Source organism: Microtus ochrogaster, unplaced genomic scaffold, assembly GCF_000317375.1.
Source record: "Microtus ochrogaster isolate Prairie Vole_2 unplaced genomic scaffold, MicOch1.0 UNK16, whole genome shotgun sequence".
NCBI classification, from domain to species: domain Eukaryota; kingdom Metazoa; phylum Chordata; class Mammalia; order Rodentia; family Cricetidae; genus Microtus; species Microtus ochrogaster.
Genome location: NW_004949114.1, coordinates 5,380,035 through 5,392,165, shown reverse-complemented (window position 1 = coordinate 5,392,165; position 12,131 = coordinate 5,380,035). Strand labels below are relative to the sequence as shown.

The window sequence follows — 12,131 nt, the reverse complement described above, 5'->3', positions numbered from 1 at the left end:
CATCTGTGTTAAATACTGAAGTTATGTGTACTTGTGTTTGAATTTGAAGGGTCCTGGAATAAGAATATAAAAATGTAGATTCCACAAATGAGAATGTAGAAATAAAGAAATATACATTTGTAAGCCTAGGAGAATGAAAACAGACTGTCAGCAGCTTTCTTGGTTGCTTGAAGAATAACTATTAACAGTGTGATATTTTGCTTTACAATCAATAACTCTATTTATAAGGCCAAAGCATCTCTCTGCAAACTGAGAGCTAGCCTATGGATATGAGCTGAGTCAACTTTTAGGAAATAAATAAATGACCTCTAGGGTACACATTATCCCTGTTATATGAAACTGGCAGCATCAAAAGGGAGACCACAGGGCTTAGTAAACACTGCCTGGAAGTACCAAGAAAGACAATAGATTACTAGTTCAACTGAAAAACTCTGTTAACAGAGATTGTAAAATAAGACAATCTGTATTTGAGTTTTCCCTTGAGATTGTAAAAATTCCTTTGTTCAGACCTAATGCTTGGTGCCCCGACTATACAAAGATGGGTTCAGAAACTGGTCTTTGCCACAGTCTTACAAACACCATCTCTGGCTGTGGTTTCAGAAAGCTGATAAGCTTTTTGTGTCCCATGGAGATTTTTAAAATTGTATTCCTGGATTCTGGTTTCTGGAATAAAGTTTGCTTCTGGTTTACTAGACGTTGGTGGTCTGTCCCCATCTTTGGGCAACAGAATTCTCTGTTTTACTCCATTGTTCTGTGTTTCTGTTGTTGTGTCATTTCAGTATCTCCTTATTACTATGATTCTGTAGTCTGGAGATCTTGAAGGGTAAGCTACTCAGCATTGAATATTTTGACTGTATGGGGTCTTTTGTGGTTCCCTATAAATTCTAGGATACAATTTTTATTTTTATTTTAAAAAACCCTCTTTTCCATGGAAATGATTGAGATTGCCATGACTCTGTTAAAAGCTTTTGTTAAAATGACCATTCTTACAATATTAATTCTGTCTATGAGCATGTGTGGATATGGAATAGGATATAGGGAGGGGGACAGTGACCATAATTGTCATAGAGGGGGCATATAGAAAAGTAATTGGGTAGAAGATTCTCATATATATAAAAGAAATCTAAGTGGAATCAGCCAATAATGGAGAAGACAAAGCCACAACAGGGCATCTTGAGCCAGCAGTGACAGAAATGGATTCAACATAAGTGATTTATTTGCATTACAAGCCCTGTGGAATTCCTAAGCAATGTAGCTGTTTGCTAAGATTATCCGTTGCTTGCTGTCTACAAACTGATGACAAAGCTCTGTTGCCAAAGACAATACCTTCATATCTCATCAAACATGGAGAAATCATGCTGGTGCCTAACTGGAGCCTTCACTGCTCTTGAATAGTGTTCATGGTACTGGAATGTAATCTGCAAGCTACAGAGGAAAAGGTAAACACCATCCAGTGATGTATCCTCTAATCTGCCATGGTGATCTACTTGTAAAATACGCTGGCAGAATAGTAGCACAAAGGTTGTGGAAATATCCAATGACTATTTCACTGAATTTAAGGCCTAGTCCATGAGATAGATCCAATGCACAACCCTGTTTTCTTGGCCATGGGCCTGAGACTAAATAGCCCATGGAACTAGAGAGAATCAAATACTAAAGAAATATTACTAAAGAAACACTGCAACTAAATGACCCCCAAAGACATTCTTGAGTCTCCATAGATCACTGTCTCAGTTACCCAGCATTGGAGAAAGTTCATCATGCAGAGACCCATACTGGACAAGTCACTGAGAGTCCTCAATGGCATCATGTCTTTATCAAACCCCTCCCTCCAGGTTCAGGGAGCTATGCTGAAGATGACATGGAAAGAGTCATGAGCCAGTAGAGACAGAAGACACAAAAGAAACAATCCCCTCCAGACTCAACAGCACTGAAGCTCATGTGAATTCACAGACACTGTGGTAATAGACACAAGGCCTGTACAGGGTCAAGACAGATGGTTTCCAGCATAGAGAAGGGACGTAGACACTGCAAGCAAAGCTGCAGGGAAATCACTAAGAGGACCATTTAGTGGGTAGAGAAAGGCTTAGTGAGGGTTAAAATGCCAAGGCTGTCTCCCAGGGAGCAACTAGAGAGAAAGAAAATGGTGGAAAATCACATGGATTTAATACGACAGTTGGCAGAGTTGGGCCCTTGTGCCTATACAGGCTGTTTGGATTGGCCAGGAACTAGATGCCTTTGCTTTAGGTAGTTTATCTTGGAGGGCAGGTTAAGAGATTTGTTTCTGGTAAATAGAAATCTTCCCTATGATGATCCTGAGGGATGCTAAAACTAGCCTTCCATTTACCTAACTCTAAGGCTTCTGTTACCTTGTCAGAGGGCTTCTGTGTAGGACTTTGACACTAGCACTGCTGTTTGGGGGCTTCTTTGGACCTAGGAGACAGAAGCCCCCATTCATTTCCCAGAAGCTATCTCCACGTGACAACTCATAACAAAGGAAAAATTATTTCCCCCCCAATGAAGTCCCACTTGACATACAAACCACATGCAAGGGCAGCTGCGGGCCTAGTAGTAGGTAAAGAGCACAAAAAGATTTGAGAGGTATTTTTGGAGATTTATGTTTTTTGTCTCTTAATTCTTTGGACATTGCTCACCTTAATGAGACTTTGCTTATATATTAAGCTTTGTGTTTTTCTGTTTTATGGGTCATGTGTGTGTATTCACAGCTATCTCTGTGTAAGCATGTTTCCAGTGTTTTTTGTTGAAATAAGAGCAGCGGGGCTGAGAGCACCCGCACCCAGCCGCCCACACGGCTAGCTTTACCCGAAATAATTACACGGAAACTGTATTCTTTTAATCACTGCCTGACCCATTAGTTCCAGCCTCTTATTGGCTAGCTCTTACATATTGATCTAACCCATTTCTATTAATCTTTGCAGTCCACAAGCTGGCTTACCAGGAATGATCTTAACCTGCGTCTGTCTGGCGTGGGAGAACCATGGCGACTCTGGTGGGACTCGAACCCACAACCTTTGAATGTCTCCATTTAGTCTAGAAGTCCAATGCGCTATCCATTGCGCCACAGATTTCAACAGTTTTTCCTTTCTCTTTTCTCCTGTTTCTTTTCATTTATTTTGATTTAGTGGTTCTTTCTTTTTATTTTTATGTTTCCTGTTTGATTTTAAAGGTAAAGAGTAAGAATGGATAGAATTGGAATGGTGAAGATGTAGGGAGTATCTACAAATAGGTGAAGAGGAGGGACCATGTTAGGAATATATTGCATAAAAAGAATTATTATTAATTAACAAAATGAAATGTCAGGAAAAAGATGCCTCTAAAACAATGTTGTATTTTCTCAATTCTCCCTATGAAGTGCAGAGAAATATCATTTTCATTTGGATTCCATCTAGAGCTCTTAGTGTTTTTTTTTTATATATCCTAGAAGATTGGGAAAGTGCCTTTACAAAGCAGAAACAGCTGATATTCCTTGCCCTCTGGATGCCAACAGTTTGCTAGTCATGAAATGCACATTGTCTTGAGGCAGTTGACTCAGTCTCCAGAGGTCACATTCAAGGCTGATGTTACTGTTCCAGCTAGCATTACACACACACACACACACACACACACACACACACCTATGCACAGGTGAGTAGAGGACCTGGGTGTTGTCCCGCACTGAGGCAGAAGTGTGGAGAATCCTCAGGTGAGCTATGTGGGAACCATTGGGAAATCGGGGATCTCGTCCTGACCTCTCCCCGTTGCTGAGCCTCCTGGAACAACTGGGGAGGAGACTGAACTCAAACCACGGGAGACAGGGAAGGTTCTCAAGGTCACGTGGACACTCAGACCTCAGTGTTGCCTCAGACTTCAGGTTCCAATGGGATGAACCTAGTTCAGGAGTATCTGTTTCTTAACTTACATACCAATGAAGATGTCAGGGAGAGGATTAAACATCACCAAGTAGCTACAGGATGAATGTGTTAAACTACTGAAGATAAAAACAAAAACTCTAAGAAAGGTTGTTAAGGATTTCATCGTGACTACATTAAACATCGTGGATAAAAAAATAAAAATGTGGAACTAAGCTGCATTATCACAGCAGCTAAAGTTTGTGGAATATAATTTAGAGAAAATCATAATCAAAGAACAAAAATGACATCATTTATTTACGAACAAATTGGAGAACATGTGGGAAAAGCTTCAGATAAAGTAACACTAAGGGCTCCACATTGTAAGATTCTCCTTGTGTTCACTGGTATACAGTCCTGAACAAGTCTTAGCTACCGACTTTGTGGTAGTTGTCATGGTGAGGGTTAGGGTCTTCTATGCGTCTGATGCTGCAACACAGCAAATGGAAGATCAAGGGGCTCTAGGGGCTGTATTTTGAACTTTGAGTCTGTATAAATGTTACGTGTACTTGAAAGAGAATGTGATATTTAGACATGCGGTACAATATAGATACATATAATTAGATGATATGAGGTAGAGAAGCACACATCTCTCTATGTGAAACTATACATTAATAAATACTCATATTTCTCTATTGTATTTTATTTGTGCTCAACATGCTTATGTATCCTAGGTACATTTTATTTCCAAGGACTGAGACTTCTAGAGCCCATCATCATTTAAGGAGAAGAGATTTTGCAATTTTTTCTGTTTCTTTGTATTGACACTTTTTTCTCTTTGGATTTGCATGATCTTAATGATTCTCTGAAACATATCATTATATAATGAATCACAACTATTTGTATTAAATACTGAAAATAAAAATATTCAAAATAACGTGCTCATATATAGACGTGTAGAATATGAATGAAAATCAGATGCACACAGAGAAGACAGAGTGCTAATGACCACAGAAACACATTTTTGTGAACTACTTATAAATGATTTTATTTAAAATAACCAACTTTCTTTCACTCAAGGACAAGTCCACCAGTGCTTTGACTCACAGGAAGGAGTAAGCTAACTCTGCTTTCCTATTTCTTATAGGCGAAGAACATGATTCCTTCTACCTCATGTGGACCCTTTTCCTGATTTTCTTCTTACTAATGAGCCATCTGACCTCTCTAGTAAGAGCACACTGGTTCCTAGAGAGGATATGCTGGCTGATAAGGAGTTTCCAGAAACTTTTAAATGGTAATGACTGGAGTAGCACAATTCTAAACCAGGATTACTTGTAAATTCAAGAACTATCCACTATAAAGTTATATACCAAACAAATTAAGAAACAGACCAAGTGAGGATACCTACTCTCTCTGGTAACAACAACTGCATTTCTGTAATTAATAAATAATATTTTTCAAATCTTGGATTTACTTGTGGCATTTTTATACATATCAATAATTGAACATCTCCATATATTTTGTTTTAAAATATTACATTTTTATTGTTAATGATGTGTGTGTGTGTGTGCATGTACGTGTGTGTCTGTGTTCATACCTTGTAGGTGAGAAGAGGGTGTTAGATGCCCTGAAGATGGAGTTCCGGGGGGCTGTGAGCTGTCCAATGTAGATGCCGGGAACCAAATTCAGATCCTCTACAAGAGCAGTGTGCATTCTGCACTGAGGAGCATCTCTTCATTTCTGTCTCTAGAGAGCAGTGTCCTCACGCTGTATTTAGCAATTTGAACATCTGTCTGCTGTAAGCTGTGTAGCATGATGCTCTATTTCTGTGAGCCACATTTTATCGTTTCAATATTTCATTCATTTTCATAATATTCTTCACATATTCTCCTTAATACTTCACTGTAATAGTTAAGTGGGAAATGAAGCAGGACAGATAGACTCTCAGAACCACAGCAGCATTTCTTGGTGCTGAACAAGATGCAACAACATTATGCAGGCTTCTTGTAATATAGACATCTATACCGCACCCATATATGCACAGTTGGGAACTACATGGATGGAAGCTGACATCCAGGAAACCCAGTGTTTTATTGTATCAGTTGGACTATCAGCTGCAGATATCACATGAAGATTCAGCAGAAAAGGAGGAAGACAGAGACATGACTGGTTCCCAATGTAAGTACTCTGTGGGAATGCCAGGTTTAAGGATTAAGGAATCCACTTCCTCCCTTCATGCCTAAACCATGTCCTAAAGTAGATGCAGCACGCCTTGGCCCCATGGAGTAAGGCTGTTAGGATCATCTGGTCATCACCAGTCACATGACAATGTGGTGTTACAAGGAAGATTCACCCCTGTCCACACACTCTCTGACAGGCTGAGACAGAGCCCAGGATCAGAATAAAAGGGCTGAGGGACAGGGCACTTCCATCACTCACCTCCTGAGATACCCACAGATCTTGAGCTGCCTGTCAACTTGGTAAGTGTCCATGGGAGGCAGGAACAGAGACTTTTCCAGAGGGGTTGCCAGACTGGAGTTGAACAGCATCCTGGGAGGGGTCTCCACACCTAGAGCCCATATTCATAGACCATGAACCATGTTGAAAAGTGTGGGGTGAAGCAATGGGGACATGGCCACTGGAATACCTGGGGCATTCTGACTCTGGAGAGAACAAGGCATCTTCAGTGGATAGAAACCCTTGGTATGAGATGCTGAGCACAGAGACCTGTGCATCTGGACAGGCTCAGGGGAGAGTTAGCCTGTGAAGAAAATGCTTCCCCTCACTCCTGAAGACCAGCTGGATCAGGAAAGGGCAACAGACTCACTTAGGCTTGGGAAAGAAATAGATTCCTGGTTCTAGAATCTCCTCACACACGTCTCTGATCAAGAGGACACCACCAGGATGACACTGACTTTGTCACCCGTAACCTGTGGAGGTGGTGATTTGGAATACTCTGAACTCTGTACTCACAACAGGGGCTCATAGTCCCATGACAAATTGAAGTGGTTTTGCATATTTTTCTTTGAGGGACTAAGATTACCCAACCAGCAGTAATCTAGAAGGTCTTAAAATACAGACTTTAAACTAAAATCACCTTTAAGTAATGATTAGTCTTTGCTTTTACAATTATTTTCTCTGAAATAATCTGTATACTGGCACATCTAGGAGGACTAAGACATCAGACATTTTAAATGTCACTATATAATCATTCAGCACTTCTGGATACTAGGTGACAATGAGTATCTTGCTTGCATGGGCTTCTGAGGTTCTGAATTCAAGTTGCCCCACTGTGACAGCGTGAGTGTGATATAAATGAAAGGGCTATGTATGGTTACTTCAGGGCTTATAGGTGAAATTCGGGTGGCCAGAATGTTTCAGGTGGCCACAGTGTTTTACGTCTGATATGTGTGATTCTCCCACAGCACCTGAACACCCACAGGCCGAGATGTCCTGCCAGCAGAGCCAACAGCAGTGCCAGCCGCCTCCCAAATGCACCCCCAAGTGCCCTCCCAAGTGCCAGACACCAAAGTGTCCCACAACGTGTTCTCCTAAGTGTCTCCCTAAGTGTCCCCCTGTCTCTTCCTGCTGCAGTCTGGGTTCTGGGGGCTGCTGTGGTTCCAGTTCCGGGGGCTGCTGTGGTTCAAGCTCCGGGGGCTGCTGCAGCTCTGGAGGTGGTGGCTGCTGCCTGAGCCACCACAGGCCCCGCAGATCTCTCCGTCGCCATCGTCAGAGCTCTGGATGCTGTAGCAGCGGTGGCTGCTGTGGCAGCAGTGGTGGCGGCAGCTGTGGCAGTAGCCAACAGTCTGGTGGCTGTTGCTAAGCTCAAGAAGACTTCATCAAGTGTCACAGGAAGAAACCATGCTCAGCAGACTGGTCCAGACTTGCTGCCCTCTCCCCTCCTGCTTCCCCCCTTGGGCTTCCCTCTGAGATGCTGACATCTGTGAAAGGTTCTGTATCCCACTCACTAGAAGACAGTGCCCCCTTGCCTCTTTGTTACAAATAAAAAAGTCTGGACAACCGGTCCTGACAAGATTCTTGTTCATTTATCAGCACCATCCTCATTACATGCCTTGTCATCTTTTCCTGCAAACAGAGAGTGTCACCTGAGCTTTGTAAGCATGTGTGTGTTTCCTATGACTTTGTACCAGATATTCTACTGCATCCATAAGAACTAAGATGGCCTCTTTAGTAGCAACTTGATGTGAGGACTTAGAAATAGTAACCACTCATCAGAGCTATAAAACCTGGGAACAACCCAGTGCCCATGGACTTGAAGGTCAATGTTCACTATTAGACATTCATTAGAAGGAACAAGATTAATAATCAGAGTAATTGAGGATGATGAGAACATCAGTCAGTCACTTTTCTTCACATCTGTGTTTTTCTTCCTCTTTTGTAAGTGAAGTTTGACCTAGACCTACAGAAACTTACATTGTTTCCATCCCTTTATTTTGCTGCTGGAGCTGAGTTGTTACAATGTGGGAACTTCCGCACAGCTGACCACCGCAATGGTCTCCCTCCTTCCCTTCTGCTGGTGGCTGCTTAAATCTTGACACTGAGGAGATCAGCACTCAAGAGTGGATGGTTTGGCAATATTTGCCTGTGCCTGCTCCATCTCCTGTGATTTGTTTTCTTTAGATTTTTTTTTATTATTTTATTTTTTTTATTTTTTTTTATTTTTTTGGTTTTTCGAGACAGGGTTTCTCTGTGGCTTTGGAGCCTGTCCTGGAGCTAGCTCTTGTAGACCAGGCTGGTCTCGAACTCACAGAGATCCGCCTGTCTCTGCCTCCCGAGTGCTGGGATTAAAGGCGTGCGCCACCATCGCCCGGCAGATTTTTTTTTTTTTAAACCACTGCAGTAGTGTTAACACAGATGTTTCATTGGACTGTGGTTTCTTTTAAGTTTCTAACTCTGGCCCCATCCTTAGTAGGAAAAGGCTTTGTCGTCATTTTCCCAGTGTCTCCTCCACATATGAGTGACCCTCAAAGTGCCCTTATTGAGCCTACCACCTCCAGATTCAAGTTCATATGCACATATATGCAAAGAGTTTAAACACAATAAAATGCATTAATTTAAATAAAAATTCGGTTATTTTTGCAAAATATTTAGAGTTATAGAGTTATATGCCACACTGAATATTGTTAAATTCAACATTGTATAATTGTATTGTTAAATGCAACAATGTATAAACAGCAAAGCCTCATTATAGTATATAAATGAATATGTGGTGAACATTTTCAATAAAATTAAATTTTATTTATGTTGTAGAAGGTACCACTGAACCGACAGAAAATTTAAATTTAGAAAAGTATAGTAAATATTAAACATTTTGTATATGTTCATGTATTTTAGTCTATATTCTTATATGACAGAAAATGTATGAGACTTACCTTTCTGTGAATGAGCTTTTAACTAATGTGATAGCTGAATCCATCCATTATTCTACAAAAGATTTAACTAATTTTTATGAATGAATACAGTTCCAATGACCACACTACCACATTTTCTTTCTGTACACTGATGGTCATCTAGATAGGCTCTCTATAGTGGCTAATATTGATGATTCAGTACACATGTTAGCCTGTAGGGGTCTCTGTGGGACATTAACGTTGAGTACCCAGAATTGTTGGAGCTAGATCCCAAAGTAATTCTAGTTTTGATGTTCCTCTTCTTCAACATTCTCCCCATCATGGTTGGTCACAGGTTTTTTTTAATGGTGGCCACAATGACTACTGTGAGCTGGAATCTCAGAGTCAGTGTCCTTTCCGTGACTGTGGTGGCTAAAAACATTATTGTTCTTTCGAGGTCTGTGAAGAATTTTGGTGGGATTTCGATGGGCATTGCATTAAATCTGTAGATTGTTTTTGGTAAAATTGCCATTTTACTATGTTAATTCTACCTACACAAGAGCATGGGAGGTCTTTAAATTTTCTGGTGTCTTATTCAATTTCTTTCTTCGGAAATTTAAAATTCTTATCATACAAGTCTTCCAATTTTTTTTTTTTTTCATTTTGGTTTTCGAGACAGGGGTTCTCTGTAGCTTTTGGAGCCTGTCCTGGAACTAGCTCTTGTAAACCAGACTGGCCTCAAATTCATTAGAGTTACTCAAAGAGACTTTAAGTTATTTATGGCTATTGGGAAGGGTGATGCCTACCTGATTTTTTTTCTTAGTCCATTTATCTTATGTGTAAAGGAGGACTATTGGTTTTTGTTTTTGTTTTTTTAGTTATTCTTGTATCCTTCTGCATTACTAAAGGTGTTTATGAGTTGTAGAAGTTCCTTGGTAGATTTTTGGAGGGTCACTTATGTAAATTATCATATCATCAGCAAATAGTGAGAGTTTGTCTTCTTCTTTTCTTATTTTAATTCCCTTGATCTCCTTTTGTTGTTTTATTGCTCTAGCAAGAACTTCAATTACTATATTAAATAGGTATGGAGAGAGTGGACAACATTGTATTTTTCGTGATTTCAGTGGGATCACTTTGAGTTTCTCTCATTTATTTTGATGCTAGCTGTTGGATTGCTGTATATTGCCTTTTTTATGTTTAGGTATGTTCCTTGTATCCCTGCTCTCTCCAAGACCTTTATCATGAAGGGATGTTGTATTTTGTTGAAGGCTTTTTCAACATCTAATGAGATGATCATGTGGTGTTTATTTTTCAGTTTGTTTATAGGGTGAATTACATTGACAGATTTTCATATGATGAATCATCCCTGTATCTCTGGGATGCAGCCACCTTGATCATGGTGGATGATTTTTTTTTTAAATGTGTTCTTGGATTCAGTTTGCCAGTATTTTATTGAGTATTTTTGCATCAATGTTCATGAGTGAGATTGGTTTACAATTCTCTTTCTTAGTAATGTCTTTGTGTGGTTTGGATATCAGGATAATTGTAGCTTCATAAAAGGAGTTTGGCAATGTTCCTTCTATTGCTATTGTGTAGAACAATTTGAGGAGTATAGTTCTTCCTTGAAAATCTCATAGAATTCTGCACTGAAACCATCTGGCCCTGGGCTTTTTTTTTTTTTTTTTTTTGGTTAGGAGACTTTTGATGACTGTTTTCTATTTCTTTAGCATATAGGTCTATTTAATTTGCCTCTCTGGTCTTGATTTAATTTTGGTCAGGGATATTTATCAAGAAAATTGCCCATTTCCTCTAAGTTTTCCAATTTTGTAGAGTACAGGTTTTTGAAATATGACCTAATGATTATCTGGATTTCCTCTGTGTCTGTTGTTATGTCCCCCTTTTTGTTTCTGATTTTGTTAATTAGGATAATCTCTCTACGTTTTAGTTAGTTTGGATAGAGGCTTGTCTATTTTGTTGATGTTCTTGAAGACAAAGAACTAACTCTTTGTCTCATTGATTCTTTGTATTGTTTTCTTTGTTTGTATTTTGTTGATTTCAGCTCTCAATTTGATTATTTCCTGTGGTCTAGACATCCTGGGTGAGTCTCCTTCTTTTTTCTCTACAGCTTTCAGGGATGCTGTTAGGTCACTGATGTGAGCTTTCTCCATTTTCTTTATGTGGGCACTTAGTGCTATGAACTTTCCTCTTAACACTGCTTCCATTGTGTCCAATAAATTAGGCATGTTGTGTGGTAATTTTCATTGAATTTTGGGAAGTATTTAATTTATTCCTTTGTTTCTTCTTTTATTTCCTCCTTGACTTATTCATGATGAAGGTGAGCATTGTTTAATCTCCATGCATTTGTGGATTTTCTAAAATTAGTGTTGCTGTTGAATTCTAATTTTAAGCTATGGTGATCCAATATGATACATGGGGTTATTCCAATTATTTTGTATCTGTTGTCGTTTACTTTGTTACCTAGTATGTGGTTAATTTTTGAGAAGGTTCCATGAGGTGCTGAGAAGAAGATATATTCTTTTACATTTTGCTGGAATGTTCTATTGATGTATGTTAAAGCCCTTTGAGTTATAACATCTTATTCCCTTATTTCTCTGTTAATTTTCTGCCTGACAGTCCTGTCCAGTGATGACAGTGGTGTGTTGAAGTCTCCACCTATTAGTGTGTGCAGTTTAATGTATGATTTAAGCCTCAGTAGTGTTTCTTTTACATATGAGGATGCCCTGTATTTGGGGCATAGGTGTTCAGTACTGAGATTTCCTCTTGATGGATTTTCCTGTGATTAATATGAAATGTCCATCTTTGTCTCTTTTGATTGATTTTCATTTGAAGGCTGTTTATTTAGATATTAGGATAGCTACACCAGCTTGTTTCTTATGTCCATTTGATTGGAAAAATTTCCCCTAACCCTTTA

General features: G+C 39.5%; 1 protein-coding gene across 1 annotated transcript; it reads left to right on the top strand.

Moving 5' to 3' along the window:
• Positions 1-7,296: 7,296 nt before the first annotated feature.
• On the top strand, positions 7,297-7,671 carry LOC101992460 (late cornified envelope protein 1C-like). The gene has a single exon (XM_005367316.1). It carries the CDS (start codon positions 7,297-7,299, stop codon positions 7,669-7,671), a length of 375 nt encoding a protein of 124 aa, XP_005367373.1.
• The last annotated feature ends 4,460 nt before the right edge of the window (positions 7,672-12,131 follow it).